Consider the following 23,553-nt stretch of genomic DNA (forward strand, 5'->3'; position numbering starts at 1 on the left):
AACTTGATTAACCAAGGAGGGTGGGTACTCTGAATAGAAAAGAATAACTGAATCATAATTACATCAGTAATTTAAAAATTACTGATATCTTTCATTTCTGTGAATCATTTTGGTTCTTTGTGTGCTCCATCTCAATTAATTGTCACAGCATCCCTGTGACATGGGTATCGTTGTTATTCCCATTTCACACAAGGAAACCCGATAGCAGGCAGAGAAGTGGTATGCGTCAGAGCCGGGGTGCAGGTCTGTCTCCCCCCACGTGGCCCCCCATGGTTGTCTACACAGGCTTGTGCACTTGATGCTGTACTGAGGTTACAGGGTGAGTGCCTCACTGTCCTGCTAGCAGATACTTACAGTTTAGCTTACTCATTCTCAAAGGGTTAGAATCCCTCAAGGGTATTACTGGTGGAACAACTCAATGTTCATCTTCCTTTCACTTAAGAAATAACTTCAAGAACTTGCCAGGCTTGAGGGCATTCTTGATTGAGTATCAGTTGATCATTGTAGTTACACTGAAATGTCAAATTAGAGCACTCCTGCTGATACAAATTTATTTTTTCCCTGATTGTACTCAGGTTTAGATAACATGTATGAATGAAACTCTTGGACTTCCTTGTTTAATTTTCTTCCATATTTTGCATTTGAAATAAAAATGTGGAGCTAAAAGTCTATGTTGTATTTTACTCCTATGTTTTGGCTTCTCTGTAAATAGGGTGATTCAGCGCTTTATCTGCACCATCCCTTCCACACTTCCCAAAAGAGGAAATTCCTGAGAAAGAGAGAAGGTGGGGGGGGGGGGCGTCCTTTTCCTGTGATTCCTCTTAATTTCATCTATTCCAGACCCCACAATAACTTGACATTCCTATGGTAGGTTCACTCATTTGAAATCCTGATGGCAAAAGGTCTTTAAACAGGATTTCCACCTTTAAAATACTTTGCAATCCTAAAGTCTTGATTAGAAGCCGTCTTTCAGACTCCCGCTCACTGGAAACTGAAACCTTGCCAGGTGGTCCTGTGACCTCTGCTTTAGCCATCCCTGGAGCAGGGGGTCCTGGGGGACCCTGCATCTTAGGGCAGACAGTCCACACTGGGCCTGCACCCCTGCCAGGGAAAGTCTTTTCTGATCTGACCCTCACATTGGCACCCCCCGTACCTTCTACTCACTAGTTCAGATTCTCCCCCTTTGAACAACATGTTCCTTCAGGGTCCTCTTGAGCCTCAAGAAAGTTCCAAGGATTCAGAAAGAGTGGAGTGAGTCTTGGTGAGGTTTTCCAGCAGTCTGACATACGGCTCTTCCCTTTTCCTGCAGCAAAACCAGAAATCCTGACTCACGACAAGTTTGTGAATGGCGTGTTCCAGTGTGTGGCCGCTGGATTCCCAGAGCCCACAATAGATTGGTATTTTTGTCCAGGAACTGAGCAGAGGTGAGATGATGATTTGGGTTCTACTTAACATGCATAAGGGAAGGACTAAATTCAGTTGAATTTGAAATGTTTTCAGGGTTTTTTTCCTTAAACTTTTATTTTGATTATTATTTTTTTCCATCCAGGTGGCTTTTTAGAGGACATAAATGCTCTCTTTTTCTTGGTAAACATTAATTTTGTTTGCTGAAAAATGATATTCTCTGTTTTGGTGGTTGACTTCTCTGTTTTGGTGGTTATCTTCTGGATCTATCTTGTTTCTAGCCTACAGGTAGATAAAGCAATTTTCCAGGACAGAGTAATTAGATTTCCATTCTATACACAGGAGGTAATGTGTGTGGGAAATGTGGCTGTAGTTAACATGAAAAAATTACCTCCAGTGTTAATTGCCAAGTTACTAAAAAGTAATGACAGTACAATTACAACATACATACGGCGTTTGTGAGCTATGTGTTTTTAAAAGGTTTTCTCCGTGATTAGGCACCCAGCCCCTGAGCAGAGCACATCTGGTATTGAGCTTCCCGCCCTCAGCATCCACTCTTAACCTTAAATTGTCCTTTCACATTACCTAGGATGAGAACGGGGTCAACACTGCTCTTTTTATGCATCAACTTCTATTCTGTGCTCAGGCTGTAAAAGCCCAGTGTAACATCACAACTGAATAGTCAGGATGCTGATAGAAATTTTATTTTTCACAGAATAGACCTTTTCATCACAAGCTGGAGCAGGTTACATGGGATTGTTGTTCTCAGTTGAGTTTTAATGGAATGTTTTATTTGGGGAATAGTAGGAAGGATTCAAGACCCCTGTAAAGTATGTCCCCAGTGGAAGCAGCCCTGCTAGTTAGTCATTTATTGAACAAATATGGAGTGCCAGCAGTGTGCTGGACATCAGTCTTGTGAACAAAGCATGCCTGAGTCCCAGCTTTGTAAGTTTGTTGTTTAATGAATAAAGATGGGCAAAGGGGAAATAAACAGCTAGCATCTTGCAGGTAGTAAAATGCTAAGGAGAAAAATAAGGCATGGAAAGGGAATAGAAAACCTGCTGGGCATATGGGGAGGCGGGGTAGTTTAAAATAGGGGCATGGGTCTCACTCTTGATGGTCTTGGCCACCTGGAGCACAACCCTCCACTGGAGCCCCAGGGTCTTCCCTTCTGGGGTTTTGGGGGCTACCCTGTCTTCATCCTTGTAGACTCCATGGCCCTCTCCTCTTTGCTCTTCCTTTTTAGCCCTTCCTACTTGCTCACAATTATTTCCTAAAGGTCTGCTGTGTCCCAGGATGTGTGCCAGCCCTCTTACTTCATGCATTTCTAATCCTTCAATAATCCTCCCAATGGCTATTATTACCACCCCAATTTTAAGCTGTAGGAACTGAGTCTTGGCATTTAAGTACCTTGTCAGAAATCAATCAAATAGGTGTTTGAGTCCACACCGCACCTCAGAATCTCACTGCCCTCTTGTCTCCCACAGAGCTTTGCTTGCTTACTGTGCCAGACATGCTCCTTTACCATCAGACGCTCTGGGTTGTAAAAGGAGATGTCTGACCACGAAGCGTGCCACAAGTGTGCATGACTGGTTTTCCTGGAGTAAGCCTGGGTTGTTCTTTTCTTTCCCTAGATGTTCTGTCCCCGTTGGGCCAGTGGATGTGCAGATACGAAACTCCTCTGTATCACCATTTGGAAAACTAGTGGTTCAAAGCTCCATCGATTATAGCGCCTTCAAACACAATGGGACGGTCGAGTGTAGGGCTTACAATGATGTGGGCAAGAGCTCTGCCTTTTTTAACTTTGCATTTAAAGGTAACAGCAAAGGTATATTTCTTTTTAATCCAATTTAAGGGGATGTTTAGGCTTTGTCCTACCACATCAGTCATGATTTTAAGTCCATTCCATCACTGGCCATGTCATTTCTGGTAATTTCTACACTGCACTGTACTGTCTTCAAGTTCACTAAGCTTCATTCTGTACTAGCTGATTAACAAAATGTATGCAGAAATTTTAACCATGTAATATATATTTTTCATGTGTGTGTGTACACATATATGTGTGTGTATGTGTGTGTATAATGAACTGTGTATTTCGATTGTTTTCATTCTAAATGGGTAGAGAAAAATGGAATATATTTACCTTATATGCAAATGGAACAGAATTAGGGCCATTAAACAATTTAAGTTCAATTAAAATTTCAGTTATTTAAAACAATTATTTTAACACATTGCCAGATACTATATCAGAAAGTTAGCAGTGCTTTTTATGAAGTCATGTTAGTGAGCTGTTTTAATATCTTTAAATTTTTATTCATGGATGACTAGCTCTCCTAACATAAGTAAAATGATCCTTCTGGATGAATTGATGAATTGGTATGTAGATATAAGATAAAGAAACTGGGCACCTACATTCTTAGGGCTCAGTTTCTTGTTTTCTTGAGTTGGCAAAGATGAGTGCCAAAAAGTGGTATATTTTCAGATTTTGAGTAATGAGGGGAAGAATTTTACATCGTTCTTTCTCATAGATTTTTTTTCAGACAGGATAATGAAAACAACACTTCACAAATGTTTCCTCAGTTGTGAAAAAAATTCATGCTCACTGTAGAAAATTTGGAAAATACAGGAATACATAAAGAAGAAAATATAAACCATCCATAAAGGAAACTCCTTAAAGACTGTCCAAGGCAGGAATTTGGTTCATGTGCAAAGTTCTTCCAGGTGTTGTTTTTCATTGACAAAGAGCATAAAATTATTTTGTGCTATAGAAATTTCACCTTCTCTTCCATAGTAGTCTGGTTTAAAGCTGTTGCTTTACAAGATTCCTTTGAATAACAAGGGAAGATACTAATCAAGGAAAGGAGCTGAGATGCACATGGCTTTGAATCTTGCCATGGCTTAAAGTGGGAGATAGGTGAATTGGAGGTTAGACAGTTGTGGTGAAGATCCCACCCTGCTAATAGGTTGTGATTCCTGTTTCTCCTTCATTTTAGAACAAATCCATTCCCACACCCTGTTCACGCCTTTGCTGATGGGTTTTGTGATCACAGCCGGCTTAATGTGTGTCATTGTGATGATCCTCACCTACAAGTATTTACAGGTGACCATTTATTTGTTCTCTGCCCTGAGCTCTATAGTGACTGAAACATTAATCATTAAAAGATGATATATCTTTCCCTTTTTCCCCCTACCAGAAACCCATGTATGAAGTACAGTGGAAGGTTGTGGAGGAGATCAATGGAAACAATTATGTTTACATAGACCCAACACAACTTCCTTATGATCACAAATGGGAGTTTCCCAGAAACAGGCTGAGTTTTGGTCAGTATGAAACGGGCTTTCCATATAACCCTTTTTTCTACATATATCAATGATTTCAGGGAACCCCTATAGCTCTCTTTGTTTTATTCTACCTGAAACACATTGTGTTTTGTGAAATTTCATCACCCTTGATAGACTTGGCATAGAGCATATTATAAGGAAATGTATCAAGGCAAATTCCTCCTAAACTCCTTTGCTGTTCTTGAAATTATACAAATGGTCCTTCAGTTCCCTCCCCAACCACTACCACTTATTTTGATGTCTTCCTTTCTATAGGAAAAACCTTGGGAGCAGGCGCCTTTGGGAAAGTTGTGGAGGCCACTGCATATGGCTTGATTAAGTCAGACGCAGCCATGACCGTTGCTGTGAAGATGCTCAAACGTAAGTTTCTATTGAGTGCACTCAGCATTGGTTTGTCAAGTTTGTTTTTTACCAAATTTGTTTTTTGCTAAAATAAGATGTTTCTAATTTTAGCAAGTGCCCATTTAACGGAACGAGAAGCCCTAATGTCTGAACTGAAAGTCTTGAGTTACCTCGGTAATCATAAGAATATTGTCAATCTTCTTGGAGCGTGCACCATTGGAGGTAAAGCCATGACCAAGTCACCTTTTAATATCTGTCAAAATATTTAAAATTTTAACATGATTTTGACAATGCTTGATTGTAAACTCCTTGCAAGAATTTTATTCACTTTATTCACTTGCTAGATTTATCTCTCTGAAAATGTCCTTAAGAATGTAAATTTTAGTTTTATCATCATGGGGTTGGACAGCACAGGACATATCCTAGTTATATGCATGGACATTGACCTCTTGAATATCTCAGGAATGTCTCGTCTCATCCAGAACGCTTCTGTTTTATCTTTCAAGCTTTATATTTTGCTGGCTCATTCTAGCCACTAAAGGTTAGCGTTCATATGCATAATACTATAATTAAAAGTAGTCCTTTAAGCCCACCAGCTCTCAAATATACACCAAATGAAGCAAACGGTTCACTTTTGTAAAAACTACATTTCTAAATCTGAAGCATTAGTCAGGCCTCCCATCAAGGATTTCTGTGATATTTCCAGAAAGCATTTTGGTCTAAAGGAACAAAGATGTATAATATAAAGTGGTCTTCAAGACCTGGAGATATGCAGTCAAGTTGATAGCTTTTTATAATTTCTTAAAACAACCCCCACCAGTGTTGCTTCACCACATCATGAATTGTTCATGAAAATTTCTGCCTAAGTTAATTAGTTGCCTCTTAACTTCAGAGCTGCAGTTTTAGGCATTCACAACACTAAAAATCCATTGACGAGCATGTGCAGAACCAGGTGAAGCCCATCATTTCAGGTTTCCACCCACTTTCCATTCTTGTCTCAGCTGGCTGTTCCGGTGGTTGGTTTTCCCATTATGCCACAGTTTGTGCTCTTCATCATTTTCATAATAATGTTACTGAGAGAGCATGAAGCTCCGCTGTAAACAGAAGTAAATCAAAGGATTCATGTACAAAATTTGATAATAGTATAATGTTGAAAGCAGTAGCTGCTGTTTATAAAACCAACAGTCACTCCTGGCCTCAAACACTAACGTCTCTTAGAAATTCAGGTGACAGGGGGCTGGTTTGTTTAGTTTTACTGCTGCTCTTTGCAAAGCAATGTTAACAGATAGGATTGTATTAGTGCTGAGTAGGCTTATCATTGAACCTGTATGTTAATAGCCACAATCACCCTTGGGTAGTATTTTTATGGAAGGCAGGATTGTCTATATATCTCTTCTCTTTCTAACCTTTTCTTATATGCTTGTAGGGCCCACCCTGGTCATTACGGAATATTGTTGCTATGGTGATCTTTTGAATTTTTTGAGAAGAAAACGTGATTCCTTTATTTGCTCAAAGCAGGAAGATCACGCAGAAGCAGCACTTTATAAGAACCTTCTGCATTCAAAGGAGTCTTCCTGGTAAGACTGATTTACATGAACAGTCAGCTGTTGACAGGCAGCTATGTGGGTCATAAGTGTTTGCAATCAAGGCTGATTTTAAAAAAAATGAACTGAGATACTTTGAGGTGCAAAATCAGAATTATTAAATCATTTAAATGTGATCAACAGTTTAGAGAGTTCAAATAGGGGATTTAAAGGTTCAAACTGTGTTAAACTTGGATGTTGGTTGATTTTTTTAAGTGCATCTTTGTTTTTTCTTCTAGGCTTTTTTTCTAGTTCTATTCAGTTAATTGAATTCTATACCCATTTCTTTTATCATGATTCTGTTTTTGCATGTGTCATTCCATTTATACTGTTAAGTTAGGTACAATATGCATCTTTACAGTAAGACACTCTTTATAGGGAAAAGTCTAAAAGCCTGTCAGGTTGTCACCGTAAATTCATTTAAAACCTTTAACAGGTTGGTGGAGAGCTCTGAACATATCTGCACATAGGTTTCTCACCATGTACTCTGAATTATTTCTGTATACCTTGCCCTTGTTAAGAAAAAGCTCATCATGCTGTGAAAAGGCACAACTACTCTAGCACAGTTTAAGAACTTCTTTATCTTATTTTCATCTCTTACATCATTGATGCTATTTTGAATTTGAACAATGTGTAAAGAGCTTGAAGTTCCCTTAAGGAGAATGTGTGGTTTAAACCAGAATAGAATTCTCTGCCATGCCTTGCCTGTTTTTTGCAAATGTTAAGATCCATCACTTAAGGAAGAGTTCCTAGATCACCAGCCCGACAGAAATCATACTCATCGTGCCTGGACCCTTCATACTTTACATTTCTGCAGCTGGGTGCTTGGTTTCTCCTCTCATTTTTATTCACTCTATCCCCTACATTTTGAGATGGCAAGACTTTGTCTCCTAAACTTAACTCCAGGCCCACAAGGAGACCTCAGTAAATATTACTGATGGGCAGTTTACCTCTTAAAGCCATTTTTCTGTACCCCTGGCTCAGGTTTTAAACCCTAGGTGAAGCTTTTTTGCTTTTCAATCCTGTAAACTCGAGTAGTGCCAAGTGGTAGTAAAATAGAGTACAAGCCACCTTCTGTTCATTTCTCCAAAGTACATGCTCTTTGTATGAATAAATAGGCTACTTTGCCTTTTTTCTAAAACCTTGGCCCCACATATATTTTTTTTAACTTTCTGAAATAATAGCCTAAATTGTTCAAGCCTGTGTGGTGTTCTTTGTGCTTTGGGATCCCATATGGGATTGGAACCACCAGCACACTCTGAAGAATGTTGTCATGGTGTTTCTATGCTAATCAGAAGCAGGAAGTACTAGAAATCTTGAAGACTTTCCAGCCAAATGTTGCAGATTCAAGAGGTCCAGATGGTTCAGAAAATCATCCAAATTATTGGTGTTTATCTGAACCAGACTTGGTTTTTTTAAACCTTCCATCAGTCGCTATATGTTAACAGTCTCTGCCTTCCCCCCCGCCGTAACACATCTCAGTAGTTCTTGTTCTTTGTGACTTTCTTGTCTTTCATCTTCTCTCTAGGGGCTAATTAAGAGAGTTTGAAGTAATGTGGGATAATGTTTTTGGCTCTCTGTTTCCCATTAAATCCCTGGTGTCAAGAGATGGGAAATTTCAACCTGACTTCCATGTATGATTGAGCACAAGAAAGGCCATCTAATTCCTGGGGGTTGGACCCTAACATTAAATATTAAAAACTCATCTTACTGAACATGACTTTCTTCATTCAAACTTGGCAATACTTTCTTCAAATAAAGCTAGCCTGTTATGTGACAAAGGAAGTGAGGAGATAGCGCCCGCCTTGTTGGTTCTCCCACATTTCTCATTTTGTTCAATCCTGATTTGATGGGTGTTTCATCTCTCCCAGCAGTGACAGTACTAATGAGTACATGGACATGAAACCTGGTGTTTCTTATGTTGTACCAACCAAGGCAGACAAAAGGAGATCTGCGAGAATAGGTGGGTACCTACCAAACAATAAAAGCAGTTTCATCTGCGGAGAGTTTCTCATACCAGTACAGGATGTAACACCATTCCCAATACTGACTGGTTCTCCTTGACACCAGGGTCCAACGACAATGCCAGTCGTCAATGGAAGTTAAGGGTTGCAGATGGGGATTTGGGGTCAGAGCATGTTACTGTATCTGAGCATCTTACTGCATATATGAAAATATATGCCTATCAAAGATGTATTTTGCGTATCAAAATATATCAAGTATATATTTTTCAAATCAGAAATATGAAATTTTTATATTGACTCACCACTTTTCTGCCCTAAAGATTTTGTAACCTAGCCTGGGATTGTGAATGCTAACTGTGTGATTCAACAACTACCTTTCCTCAACGTTGGGAAGGTGATTTGCCTGCAAGTTCACACACCTTTAATAGTGCTGTAGTCACCGTCTTTTATTTTCCTGGCCTTTAAGGTTTTATTTGCTAAGAAAACCCTCCTCCTCCTAACAGGCTCATACATAGAAAGGGATGTGACTCCTGCCATCCTGGAAGACGACGAGTTGGCCCTAGACCTGGAGGACTTGCTAAGCTTTTCTTACCAGGTGGCGAAGGGCATGGCATTCCTTGCTTCAAAGAACGTACGTGTGGGAATGGTTCTCTGATGAGCCTGTCTTTTTCTTTCTCCCCCAGAATGGAGCATTTTAGAGCCATAGTTAGAATGCAGTGTCATTTTGAAGTATAATACCCCAAAGCAGAGGAAATTTAGTTCTTCATGTAGCAACTGCTGTCTCTGGAATTCCTGTTCTTATTTATAAGCTTTAAAGTGCATGCCTGTCTAAATGAGCTTTCTATGAATATTTTTTATATGCAATGAATTCATTTAAGACTTCGGGCTTTTAGGATTTAAGAGCTGCTCTTAGAAAAGAGAGAAAAATTATTCTATCAGCAAAAGGAGGGGATACCTCATGTAGTTGTTTGGTGAAGAATACACATGGGTTTTCTTAAAGTTAGACCCCAAGTACTGCAAGTGTGGCTTATGAAGTGTGGTGGAAGAAGGAATCAGAGCATAATAAATATTTGGGAAAGAGATGGGGATGGGAGGAGAATGCTGGAATCAAAATAAGGAACAGTCTGGTAACCAGCAGATTAGAATGAGACTATCCATCCTACCCATAGCTGTCATTGGTGACATTTCCAAACAGTTACCAAACTAAAAAAGGATATGAGATGGCTGGAATAAAGAGCCTCTTCCCTCTGCCCTTGGGAGATGTCAAACTGAAGTCACAATGACATTTTAGAAACTTTGTAAAAGGACATTCAAAAGGAAGCATGCAAATGGAGTTTTCAGTTTAAAAAAAATCTTAAGATTATTTGTAATGTGTTTTCCTATGAATGAAACCTGTCCTAAGAAGAAAAAAATGCATTTATCCAAGTTGATTTTGAAAGTGATAATAGCAATTAAGGTCCTAACAATGTGAAACACAGATTTGAAACATTAAAAACATAATTTAGATATTTATTTTTGGTGTACCAAATAGTTAAAATGTAAAGCCAAAATATTGAATTTGTATAACATAAGCAGCATTCTAGCCTTAAACATATTTTTCAGTCTTCAAAAGTTTAAAATAAATTCAAAGGTTTTCTTTCCTCCCCTACTCTCCTAATAGTGTATTCACAGAGACTTGGCAGCCAGAAATATCCTCCTTACTCATGGTCGAGTCACAAAGATTTGTGACTTTGGTCTAGCCAGAGACATCAAGAATGATTCTAATTATGTGGTCAAAGGAAACGTGAGTACCCAACTCTCTGCTTGACATTCCAGTGAAGGATTTTTATTTCAAGTCTTTATAAGAATTGTTTTTTAACGATTTTCCTAATGCAGCTCCTACCTTTGAGTTTCCATGCATTTTAGCAGTCAAATTAAGTATACATCAGCAAAATTTGCATGGTATGCTGAACATTACTACAACTAACATTCAGATAATAGAATGTCTAATTCTAATTGTGTAATTATGGGGCATGTGAAGGAAACAGAAATAGCTTTAATTTTCATTAAAGCCTGAGAATAGCAATGAATTTGATTTTGTTCAAGTGAAACAAATGTGGACCTGAAGGTCACAGCAGGAGAATTTTATTTTGAGATTGGTGTGCTATATGAGAAAACATGAAAATCTAAGCTAATATTCAGAATTAGTTATATAAAGTGGTGTTGGATCTCATATATCAATAGAGAGCTTAATACATAGGTTCATAAGTAATAATTGGCTTATAGAACATAGTGATTTTATATCAAAGTGCTTTATTTCATTGCCAGTTTTTATTGTATCATTAGAACAACACCAAGGCATTAGAATGCAGTGTCTTTGCATTTTGAGAAATGCAGAAACTAAAGCTCAATATATATTAATAATAAACATCACTAATTCTGAGATGACACTGATCGGTAGAGGCTGAAACCAGAGCCCATGATTTCCAGAGTAGTACCCGATTAGCATGGGAAACCATACAGTCCTAGATATGTATTCTTCTATGTCTGTTTTCCCAGGCCCATTTCTATAGCCCAGATTTATTCCTGGAGGCACCTGTTGGTGTGCCTTCTGATAATGTAATGCCTCTCCTTTATCACTGTGGCATCTCTGTGGGAGAGGTATATTTGCTTGGTTTTATGGAAATGTTGCTTGGTTTACTTCCTGATCAAAACTAGCATTTCTGGTAAATCCTCCAAGGCTAGATTTCATCATTAGGAGGGTTAGTAAAACCCAGTTCTATCCTTCCTGGTGCACTTTTGGAAGGAAGAACGAAAGGCGGTTTCTTATCCAAACCTGAGTATGGACAAAAGGTCAAGAGGAAGAAGATAGTGGGTCATGGATCTATCCTTTAGTGGCTGTGTGATATTTGGCAAGAATTACTCAACATCTCTGAGCCTTGGTTTTTCTCCTCTTGGGAATAATAATGTCACATGAAGTCGTAAAGATTAAATGAGTTAGTGTGTTGAGTGCTGAGAACAGTGCTCAGCACGTGGCTGACACTATGTGGCACTTACCATTCTGACTCTTTGTAGGCATCTTACTGGGAAGGTAGGTAGTCATGACAGTGGTCGTACTGCAGCTTCTTAATAGCTTGTTACTGGTTAGTGAGCTTAGCTGGAACTAAAAGCCTGGGTTAGCCTCACAGGGCTTCCAGATTGTGGACTCTGGCTCAAGCCCTTTGAAATAACCAATCACAGATCACTTTTCATTAGGTCACCGGGTACAGAGAATTCACAGGACAAGTTTAAAGCAAGGAAATTCACACAACATGTTACCACCCCCCAATTTACATAATAGTCACTTGAGATCTCCTTGCTGTGCCAGTTACTCTGAAAGTTCTTCCGTTCTGTTTGAGTTTTTGGCCCTTTCAGAAGCCTGGCAGAACGCCATTCCAAATGCATGTTAGAAAATACGTTAGGATTACCAAATTAAAACACCATAATCAAAATATTAACAAGCAGATATGTGATTCATCAGTAAATGTGCTTTTTTGTTACACAGAAAGACAAGTTCTAACTGTGGGCCCCAGAACTTTCAAAGTGATGATGCATGTAAACATTGTAATAAGATGAAGGTCTCTGTGACTGCCCTGGGTGACAGTCACAGATACATATGGGACTGTGGAGCTCTGATGCCTTCATTCATAATTAAGGAAATGGTAAACTTCAATTAGAAACTAGGAAAAACAAGAGTGTAATTTTGTCCCTCCCAAGTTGACAGGACTCTGAATTCAAGACACCTGTGGATCTCAGGTTAAGAACTCCTAGAAGAACTGTAACATAAGATCTGGGAATACTGGCAGGCTTTTTTTTTCCTACTGACTAAAATAACTTTAAGACCAGAAAAAACTGTCTTCCTGGTTTTCCAATCATAAGTAGATTAAAAGAAGGATTGACTTAGTTTTTTTATGGTAGATTAAGATCCAGCAATCCAGAATGTCTCTAAGAGGATAGTCAGAGAAAGTTTGGCTCTATTTTAGTGGAAAGAGTTTGGGATGTGAAGTTCAGCTGTTGAATTTAAGTGCTGCATCTGCCACTCGTCTCCTTGGAATAGTTATACTCATTGTCAGCCACTCCTGCTTACTGAGCACTTGCTTGTCCCAGGCAGTTTTTCAGCTAGAGTCCCATGCTAAGCACTTCTACTTGTGTTATCGCATTTAACCCACAAAACAACTTAGGAAATTGGGAGTATTGTGTTTGCCTTCCAGAAGAAGGCACCAGGGCTTAATTTCAGGTAGTTAAGTGACTTTCCCAGTGTATTAGTAAGTGACAGTTTTGGTTGTATATGACAAAAAAAAAGTCCCAAAAGAAAAATAAAAGAAGTGTAGAAGTAGCAGTCCAGGGCTGGTACAGAGGTCGCGTGAAGTGCTCGGGAACCAGGTCCTTCCCCTTTCTTGTTTTTCACTGGCCCTGGTATAGCATTCATCTCCATGGCCCAAGGTGGCTGCTAGCTAGCCAGCCACCACACCTAGAAGGTAGTGTTGAGGAAAGGACGAGAAGGAAAAGGGTAAAGGGCACATGACATGCCAGATGCAGTTGAGGGAGGTTTTCCTAAAGCTGTTGTCCAACACGTACAACTTAGCAAAAAACAAGTCACATGGCTACAGTAGATGCCCAGGAGCTGGGAAAGTAGTCCTTACTGTGGGAGGCCATGTTTCTAATACTAAGAGAAAGGAAAACATATTCAGTGGTAACTAATAAGACTCAGTGTTACTCAAAGCTGGTGGTGGAGCCAGGATTAGAACCCATGGGTTTGTCTCCAACATCTGTGCTCTTAGCCACCATGCTGTGCTGACTTGGAATTGATGCATGGCATACACAGGTCCCATGTTGAAAGTGGGGATAATATGCTTGTGAGCCACTTATGTCAGAGGAAGTTGGGGTCATCTGGGGTCATACAAGTAAAAGGCTTTGTGAGGTGTGGGTCATGTTTTCACTCCCACCTCTCAACAGGTGCAATGTCTATAGGAGTATTTTCTATTCAGTTTTTTTTTGAGCTTCTTGACTGACATTGCTGAGTCTGTCGTGCTTCCATTGCAGGCTCGGCTCCCTGTGAAGTGGATGGCACCCGAAAGCATCTTCAACTGTGTGTACACATTTGAAAGTGATGTCTGGTCCTATGGGATTTTTCTTTGGGAGCTCTTCTCTTTAGGTAAAATGCCTTTGCCAGAGACCCCTTGATTAGACTTGGAGCATATTGCTTAAGGTTTTGTCAGTGTCCTGCTTGCTTATTATTAACACTGATTTGCAAACCATTTGTGCCTCAGGAAGCAGCCCCTACCCTGGAATGCCTGTCGATTCTAAGTTCTACAAGATGATCAAGGAGGGTTTCCGAATGCTCAGCCCAGAGCATGCACCTGCTGACATGTAAGAGTCAAGGCGCTTGTGCTTCAGAGAATGTTTCCCCTTTTGTTTTCCTTTTTAAAGACAGTAACCCAGATGTTGAGGGTTTTTATTAGAACAGTTTGAAATGTCAGTGTCACTTGGTTCCTTTTTACAACATCCTGGTCAAATGTATCTGTAGCTTATTTTCATAATCTCATCACAAAACGTACAGAAAGTTTTGGCAGCTTTACGTACATATGGTGTTTTATTTCATTCACTTGCCATTCAGTATGTCCAGTTGCAAGGCCCTGGAACTATTTTTGGAATTGATGCATGGCATACACCTGATGACAGGTAAGGGCATTGAAGAGTGATAGTAAATGGCCCTCATTTTGCAGGTATGACATAATGAAGACATGCTGGGATGCTGATCCCCTAAAAAGGCCAACATTCAAGCAGATTGTGCAGCTAATTGAAAAGCAGACTTCAGATAGCACCAATCACGTGAGTATACTCTGGCCAGGGACAGAGTCTCCCTTCTCTTGGTTCTAAGTGTTTCCTTCTCAGGCTCTGGGGTTGAGGACTAAGCTGCCTACCTCTTCCCTTCTTGGCTTAGTATGTAAATTGGGCTTTGGGTAGGAAAGTAAAGCAATGGAAACAAATTCTTCTGCTCATCCCCCTCTTCTAAACCAAAAGATGTGAGATGAGTAGGCAAAAGAGTTAGAAGGCTTTGTGCTCAAAGTGTGGAAGGAGGAGTTGCCGTAAGGATTTGCTGTGTTTCCTTTCCCACCCCAAATGCTGGTCATGGGGTTGGCATGCTCTTTCTCTCTCGTGTCAGGGCCACTCAGGTTTTAGACGGTGGGGGTGACATGAGCTACAATAAAAGCATAGAAAAGACAGCTTGTTACTGCAGTGAAGTAAGCCCGCTGCTGAGACAGGCATAGCCAGAAAATGGCAGAGAGCTGTCCTGCCCACAGGCCATGTAGAATGAGGGGTTGTTTGAAGTTGAGAGATCCCTCCCAGTGATCTGGGGAAAGGGGAGTTCACAACTCAAATCCATTATTTCTTCTCTTGGCTTTTAAGGATCCTGTGTTAGTGATCCTTAATTTTAACTCAAGATTTTTTTAAGCTGCTTTCTTTCTGGATGGTGTACTTGGAGCTCTCTCTTCTTTTCTAGGCATATACCACCAATACTTTTGGGTTAAAGCTTGGTCTTCTGGGTGTCAAAGCATGTTTCAAATGAAACAGCGTTTTCCACCCAAATGCTTGAGTCTTTGTGGAAGACCCCTGGAAGGGCCTTCCACCGATTTCTCAGCAAATGACATCAGCTGTTGGGTTATGTATAGTTGGCTATAGAGATTTATGAACGTTTTTAACAATTTAGATAAGTACATGTTCCCAGATGTGTCCCTGCAGAAAAGCACATTCTTTTTTGCTATCACTTCTTATGTAATCAGACCTTGGTAAAAAATGGTGTATAAAATAAAGCTGCTGTTTTTCTTTTGTCGGTGCAATTTGGTTTTGGCTGTAGAGGCCTGGCAAGCTTCCTCTCCTTCAGTCTTAGTAGTCATTTGCGATTCTGAGGCTGCAGACACGCCCCTTTGTCGCTGTGTTTGTTGTGGGGACTGGTATATTGACTGTGGGCTTGTTTTCCTCAGATTTATTCCAACTTAGCCAACTGCAGCCCCCACCAGGAGAACCCGGTGGCGGACCATTCTGTGCGGATCAATTCTGTCGGGAGCAGTGCTTCGTCCACCCAGCCGCTGCTCATACATGGAGATGTCTGAAGCAGAATGAGGGCGTCGGGGTCTCCCCGACAAGAACAATCCCCATTCTTTTGGTTTCTGTAATGGTTATTTCATTTTACTTCGGCTTACATCCTACTCCAGGGTGGTGGACACCTGCTGTCGTGCTGTCTTTATGAGCACACTTCAGTGGCTGATGACTTTTGTCATCCACCACCATTCCATTGCAAGGGTTCAAATTTCATATATTTCTAATAGCAAGGTACCCCCTTAATGAAAAAAATTTCAGACATGGAGAAAGGGAGGTGGGGTGGTCTAGACACCCTGAGTCCTTTACAAGGCTTCTGTAGCGTTTGTTTGAAAAAGTTGATAGTTTATTTCAGTAAATGGCAATAATCACCCTGGGCCCATGTAACCACCTGTAATGATATGATGATGCAGCGAGATTAGAAGCTGAAACCTAATCCTTTGATGTGGGAAATAGAATGTTATTAGAACAAAGGGCAGATGTCTATGAATATCTGGGCTTACAAGATCTAGTATTTCATGCTGGGAATGAGACACAGGCCATGGGAAATGCTCCCAAAGCGTGAATGACGACCCGCTGCTATGCACAAGCCTTTGTACTACTGACCCAGTTTGTAAATAGAGTTCACTATTAGGGAGCTAAATTGGAGAGAAGGCCTCCCAGCCAGCATTTGTATATATCCATCTATAAAGTAAATATGTTCATATGTTTGAGGGGGAAAAACCCACAGGTGTAGTGTCTGGACTCAACCCTGGCTCAAGTCTGCTGTGTGTGGGAATAGATTAAGAGCCAGACAAGTTTGAAGGAAACAGTTATGTTAGTGCTTTTTTTTTTTTAAAGATAAAACATAATTGCCAAGCACAATCTTAACAAAAAACTCCTTTCCTAGCCGATTAACTTGCTCTGTAGATTCTCCAGAATAAGCCTACCAGCTTCAGTATGGCATTATGCTCAATGGATTTGATGCCATTTGAAAAAGTGATTTATTGCATGACTCCAGCAGGAGTGATGAAACAGTGCTGTCTTAGTTTGGATTCTTTCATAGCAGGAAATAAAAATGTAGATTCCACCTTTGCAGGTATGTCCTGGACGCCAGGCCAGTATCTATAAAAGTGTGTATGTGTGTATGTGTGTGTATGCTTTTAGACATATATTTTGGGGGCATTCTTGCCTTGAGCCTCAGAGGGTCCCTCAGTACCCACAAGGTAGCTTGGCCTCTCTCATCAGTACTCTTTTCCTCTCCACCTCACTGCCAAGAGAGGCTTACCACCAGCTCCTGGAGAGGTATGTAGGGCAGATACTTCTGTACCTATTTATTTTCAGTCCACCTGCACTAAGGCACTCTGTTATTTATGCTCAGCATACTGTACCTGTTCCTTAGACCTTATTTACTACTCTCTCACTGAAATGTATTTAAGTTTTATCTTTTTAGCCTGTAGCCCAGATATTACTCTTAGAGCTGACCTTTTTCTTTTTCATCATATCCAACTCTAAGAGGTCCCTGTGTACGTGGCAAGTTTTATGTGTTGTCTTGCGAGATTCATTTATGCAACCTTCAGGTTTTCTGTCGTAGGTCCCTTAGATTACATGTAGAAAACTGTGGCCATTTACCTGGAAGTAACCATTTGCACTGGAGTTCTGTGCTCTTGCACCTTTCCAAAGGCAACAGGTTTGGGGGTTTCCTTGTCACGTAAGACACTGTCGCTGTTTGCCACATACTGTCTCCAAATTCCTCTTGTGTTTCTGTTGATTTTGATTATAGTAAGAAAAGTGTTGTTCACTATAGATGTCTAGGTACTTCAGGGGCACTTCACTGAGAGTTTGGCTTGGATATTCTTGAAAGTTTATATTTTTATAATTTTTTTTTTTTTTTTACACATTGGATGTTTCTTTGCAGTGGCTTAATGTTTGAAATTATTTTGTGGCTTTTTTTGTAAATATTGAGATGTAGCAATAATGTCTTTTGAATATTCCCAAGCCCATGAGTCCTTGAAAATATTTTTTATATATACAGTAACTTTATGTGTAAATACATAAGTGGTGCAAGTTTGAAGGATGTTGGAATTCCATGTGTTTTTTTTCCTGATATGTTGTCCAGTTGTTGACAGTTCTGAAAAATTCTAATAAAAATATAAATATATAAATCAAATGAAATGTTCTCATTATTTCTACCTTAGTGAAATTAAACTTTAAAGTGTTAAAATGCATTCACCCTAACATTAGAAATCTTCGAACCTAGTATGCTTAAGATACAATCAATACTGTCAGAGTACTAGGATTTATATACATGAAGATTCAACAGGCATTTAATAAGAATTTAGTATGTGCTATATTTTCTCATTTTATTTTTACTACCCAAGGTCTCCATTTATATGGAAAAATAAATACAGAAAACATTTGAAGAATACCACACATTGCTCTTGTTATTAGGTTGATTCATGTGACACGAACATTTTTATGGGCCAAATAGTGGTCATATAGTAGCACATTCATATGGTTCAATCTAATATAACTGGCATGTTTACTCCTAAACAAGCTTGTCTAAAAATTAACATGGACAGTAGAGTAATTCCCAAGGTTGACACAAGGAATCCCAAGCAAGGGGTTTGTGTTCTTGTTGGCTTGGATTTTGAAGACAGGTTATTTGGTCATGAGATGTTCATGCTCCACCTTCAATCCTTATTCTCACTTGCTTGGGGAACAGAGTTAAGGTCTACCATTTGCGTAGTGGGAGAAGACTGTGCCCGTTAGTTCTAGTACCATCTTGCGGCTAGAGCATCCTCTGTGATCAGTAGGCATCGTCCAGACCAGTGGCACCTGCACTGAGCCTCAGAGTTCTTCTAGCTTGAAATGAAGAATCACCCTAAACTGAGTAATCCTATTAGAAAATGAGTTAATTTTGATTTTCTTTTTTGATAGGACATTTATACCTGCAGAAGTATCTCCTGAAAGGAAAGGGAAGGGGGTGAAAGGTGGCCTTTGATGAAGAAGAATCCTTTTAAAATCAGGAGGGAATTGTGGGGCCAGGGCCACGTCAATAGTCCGTGAAAAACAGACACACATTTCAGTCCAGTGTTTTCTGTTATTTTATTACAAACAAGAATGAAGGCCAATTGACCACACAACAAAGAAGTCCTTTCTTTCTGAATGTTTTCATGGGCTCTCCTCTCATGTGGGTGAAGTTTTGAGTTGAGAGCATTCAGCAGCCCCTGTATTACTAGTATGTAGCTATTTCCCTCACTGGTCCAGCAGTTTAATCACAAAGTAGTATCAGGTGCTTGGTGTTCATGCTCAAACTGGGTTCAAATCCTGGTTGCCAGCCTAGTCTCTACTACTTACTGCTGTGTGGTGTTGGTTGGATTAACTCTTGAAATCTCAATTTCCATAACAGTATCTGCCTCAATGTATTAATATAAAGCTGTCAAGATTACTTTGTTCATATGCATAAGACAACAAGTGCTCAAAAATGTCAACTTTTATCATGGCTACTTAGGCATTTTAGAAAGGAGGAAGATGCTCAGGACCAACCTAACCCAGTTGTTACTGCCTAGAGAACCATGCAGTGAAAAAGTTGTTTCTAGTCATTGCCTTTCACTTAATTGCTAACAATATTGTGCTAGTTTGCTCTGAAACTTGACTTTGCTGTAGAGATTTCTGTGTTTTATTAAAATCCCAGCTTTTTAGTCAGGAATTCAAGGCTCTGAGTTCTTGCTCCAGCCTGCCTTCCAGGCTTCTCTCACCATAGACCCATGAGTGTGCTGCACTCTTTCCTGCTTCTGTCCGTTCAGATGTCATATTGTCTCTTCTCTCCCAACAAGCTCCTACTTTCAAGACCAGGAAACTAATCTCAGTTGGAAGTTGCTCTGAATTCTGTGATTCTGATTTCATACATCTTACTGCTCTGACAATCTGTTCCACCTTGTGTAATATTTTGGATCTTGTCTTACCTCCTTCCCACTCCAACAAATCCAGTCTTAAATCAGTTAACATAAAATACCTGTATGTCTAGGTTCACTGGGTTTCACTGGTTGTCATTTATTTGTTAAAGTATTTAATTATCCAGGCAGCCAGAGGCTAAATTGCTCAAGAGATTGCAAGAGGTTAAGACTTGCCGAGTTCACTTAGTAGGACATGGAGCCAAAATTTGAAACCAGATCTGAGTGTCTGCACATCAGTGGTGCAAATCCCTGGTCTTCCCCTGCTGGTATCTCTCATTCCATGTCCATGCAGACATCACTCATCACAGCGCTCTTTCCCATGGAGCCAAGATGCCGTAGAAGTCTCAGCCTCCTCCAGGAAGCCCATCCAAATCAATGGGAGCTCGCCTAAGGAGGGACTTAGCTGTCACCCTCAAAATGATTATTCAAGTTTCATGAAGCACAGGTGTTCTCTACCTTGGTGCTCCTGAAGTTTCTAGCACATGCTTCTGAATGGTTAATACTTTTTCAATGGATAATTAAGCATTCCATCAGTATGGGTAAGGGAGAGCCATCTGGAAGGAGACAGATTCAGGAATGAATGGAAATAAAACAATTCAACCAGACTGGGACCTGGGAAGGCAGCTTCATTTCACACTGGGGGTGAGACTTTGGGGAGAAGGGAAAGGGGAACTAGGCAAGTGTTGCTGGGCAGGTTTACTGAGACCTGCACAGCTGCTTTGTGGGAACGAGGAGAGAAGTAGAGAAAAGGAGGGCTTGGGGGGATGGGGATGGGTGGGGAGGAAGGGAGAGTGGCACAAGTTCCCTTTCCTATTACAGAGGCCAGGGAGACTGAAGCTGCCAAGAAGTACTACCTGGGCGGGAAGTATAGAAACTGGAAGACAGGCGACTCTCATCCCAGACCTGACCTTGGGAGAAGGTCAGCTGGGCCAGTGTTTCCACAGCAAAACACCCCCCAGGAGAGGTCCTGGGACCAGCTGGACATCTTTGGGTGAATTTTAGTAAAGGGAAGTGTATTTATCTGCTAGGGCTCCCATAACATAGTGCCATAATCTCGGTGGCTTAAACAGCAGAGGTGTATTTTCTCATAGTCCTGGTGGCTAGAAGTCTGAGATCAAGGTGTGGCCAGGGCCAGTTCCTTGTGAAGGCTGTGAAAATCTGTTCCAGGCCTCTCTCCGGTAGCTTCCAGATTGGTGGCAATCTTTGTCATTCCTTGGCTCGTGGATCTCTGCCTCCATGTGGCATTCTCCCTCTGTGTGTGTGTGTCTGTGTCCTAATTCCCTCTCTTTATAAGGACACTAGTCAAGTTGGATTAAGAGCCCACTCTACTCCAGTATGACCTCATCTTAACTAATTACATCTGCAATAACCTATTTCCAAATAAGGTCAGATTCTGAGGTACTAAGGATTACCTTTATGATTTAAACACATGAATTTGGTGGGGCACAATTCAATCCACAAAAAAGGGTTCCCCAAACGTTCTGTATTGTAGCACGTGACCTGGGCCTCAGAGAACTGAAACTGACTTTCTAAAAACCAAGAAAATGACCTTCCAAGTGCCCATCTCAGAGTACTCTTTTCAGCTATTCTGTTGTGTAGAACAGTGCCTGGCTTGGAGCCCACACTGTGCTTGTTGAATGAATGAAGCTTCATGCAATGGGAAGCTGTCCTCCTCAGCTTGCCCTTGCAGCTTCTCCTCTCTGTTTCCCTCCATCACCCTAAGGGTGGGGATTGCAGAGTCTGCTGCTTTATCGTCTCCCTGCACCTGGTGTGGTCTCACCAAGCTCTGGTCGATCTCACCTAGTCTCTGGAATGTGGCTGTCCCCTACAAACTGATAGTTTTCAACTACGTCTCTGACACCTCTCCCCTCACAGGCTGTGGTTGCCAGGTAAATTAGAGGATGCCCAGTTAAATGTTCCAAGCAATCTAAATATAATAACTTGTCTAGATTTTAGGCCTCTTGAAATTAGGACTGGACCTCATTCATCACTTAATATTCAAGATCCAACACATGGAAGAAATGTGGGGTTTCAGTGACAGTAAAAAACAGAAGAGGAATTTCAGTGAAGATTCATAGAGGTGGCAAATCTTCATTTTTGCTGTCTAAAATGTTATTTCGCCTTCATTTTCAAAAAAAAACCTTTCACTGGATATAAAATTCAAGAATGACAATTTTACTTTTGAGCACATTTGTTTCCAGTCTTTTCTGATTTCTGCTGCATTTGAGAGATCAGATCAAGCTGTTCGTTTGAAAATAATTATCTTTTTTCTTTATTGCTTCTAACATTTTCTCTGTCTTTGGTCTTTGTAGTCCCACTATTGTAAGTCTAAGCTTGCATTTCTTTTTATTGATCTTACTTGGGATTCTTTGGCTTCTTGAACCTATGCATTGGTGTCTTTCCTCAATGCTGGGAACTTCTCAGCCCTTATTCAATTGCCTCTGCCCTTCCTGTTTCTCTTCTGGGACTCCAGTTCAGTGCAGCTTAGAGCCACTTGCTCTATGCATGTCTCTTAATCTCTTTCATATTTTCCTTCTTTTTGTCTTATTATGCTGCAAGCAAGGTGATTTCTGTTCTTCCTGTTATCTGAATCCCCCTGCAGCTCCTGTCTGTAGAGAATTATTTTAGCACCTTTATTGAGGTGTAATTAACATACCATAAAATCTCGTTATCAGTGAATAATTCAATGATTTTATTAAATTTATAGTTGTGCAACCATCCCCACGATGCAGTTTAGAACATTGCTGTCATCCTGAAAATTTCTCTCATCCCTGTTTGCAGCTAATAGGTATTCAAGTAATTTCAGTGAATTAATTTTCAACTATTCTTGCCTTGTAAGATGACACCATGTATTTGACTCTCAACTGCATGCACTTACTCACTGAGTCATTTATTGTCTCTGGGATCTTTCTGGTTCTTTCTAGATGTTTTGGTCATATAAATGGACAGTGATAATTGATAAGATGCCTTGTTTGGATAATGTCAGTGATGCTGACGATGGTGGTCCTGATGATGATGGCTACCTTTACTGAATGCCTGCTGTGTACCTGGATCCATATTGTATGTTTTACCACCGTATGTAAACCTCATAATAACACTAGGAGGTAGGGATAATTGACCTACATTTAAAGGAGAGAAAACTTTCCCTCAGAGGGGCTCACTACCTTACCCTAATACTCATGGCTATGAGCGAGGGAATTGAAAGGCAAGCTTTACTTCATTTGACCCCTGAATCCTAGGATTTTTAAACAACCACATCATCAATCTATTTGGCATACCTGGGCAAGCCCTTTAGTCTCCTTTTCTGGGCTTTGCATGAAGCCATTTCATTTCACTTCCCAAAAAAACAAAAGATATATCAACCCACTTTGCCACTCATTACCAACTCCTCAAAGGCTGGGGAGAATGGTGCTTGAAGTACAGTCAGTGTGAGGCTGCAGAATTATCTGTTGACTTCACAGGCTCCTGATCTGCCCACTCCCTATGCACCATGTAAACTGCTCCAGTCCTCCAAAAACATTTTTCCCTTTATGTTTCAAACAGTCTTGTTTATTTGAACCTCATGAGGAAAACAAACTGTGGGCCCAGTGGAGAGGGCTGGGGTCTGAAGAGTGGAGAGGAGTAGCAGAAAGCTAGGGCATGCCAGCAGGTGCAGATCAGGGTGAGTGTGGGTGGGAAACCCACCTTTGCTTTGCTCCAACAGCTGTTATTGTTGGTTACAAATTAACAAGCTGTTCCCCATGTGTCTCCTTCACTGCTGATTCCACCTTTCATTGGTTAAACCAGCTTTTGTGATGTGGGATCCTCTATGAGGGGTTTCAGCTCACCAGGGCTGGGACTTCAGAGTAAATGCTCCTAGTT

The 23,553-nt window shown here is 40.5% G+C and overlaps 1 protein-coding gene across 8 annotated transcripts in view; it reads left to right on the forward strand.

The window, feature by feature from the left end:
• KIT (KIT proto-oncogene, receptor tyrosine kinase) overlaps window positions 1-17,902 on the forward strand; it is an 83,924-nt gene extending 66,022 nt beyond the window's left edge. For 4 of the 8 annotated variants that reach the window (XM_036895210.2, XM_036895213.2, XM_036895207.2 and 1 more), the window contains 14 exons: window positions 1,310-1,424; window positions 3,039-3,232; window positions 4,398-4,504; window positions 4,599-4,725; window positions 5,002-5,106; window positions 5,200-5,310; window positions 6,515-6,665; window positions 8,543-8,634; window positions 9,139-9,266; window positions 10,296-10,418; window positions 13,697-13,808; window positions 13,924-14,023; window positions 14,380-14,485; window positions 15,640-17,902. In XM_036895210.2, the coding sequence (XP_036751105.1) occupies window positions 1,310-1,424; window positions 3,039-3,232; window positions 4,398-4,504; window positions 4,599-4,725; window positions 5,002-5,106; window positions 5,200-5,310; window positions 6,515-6,665; window positions 8,543-8,634; window positions 9,139-9,266; window positions 10,296-10,418; window positions 13,697-13,808; window positions 13,924-14,023; window positions 14,380-14,485; window positions 15,640-15,768 (1,700 nt within the window). In that variant the 3' untranslated portion in view covers window positions 15,769-17,902. The remainder of the gene's footprint in view (window positions 1-1,309; window positions 1,425-3,038; window positions 3,233-4,397; window positions 4,505-4,598; window positions 4,726-5,001; window positions 5,107-5,199; window positions 5,311-6,514; window positions 6,666-8,542; window positions 8,635-9,138; window positions 9,267-10,295; window positions 10,419-13,696; window positions 13,809-13,923; window positions 14,024-14,379; window positions 14,486-15,639) is intronic. The other 4 variants (XM_036895214.2, XM_036895215.2, XM_036895209.2 and 1 more) reach the window with 1 other exon arrangement.
• The last annotated feature ends 5,651 nt before the right edge of the window (window positions 17,903-23,553 follow it).

The sequence above is a fragment of the Manis pentadactyla genome, chromosome 5 (genome assembly GCF_030020395.1).
Source record: "Manis pentadactyla isolate mManPen7 chromosome 5, mManPen7.hap1, whole genome shotgun sequence".
Lineage (NCBI taxonomy): Eukaryota > Metazoa > Chordata > Mammalia > Pholidota > Manidae > Manis > Manis pentadactyla.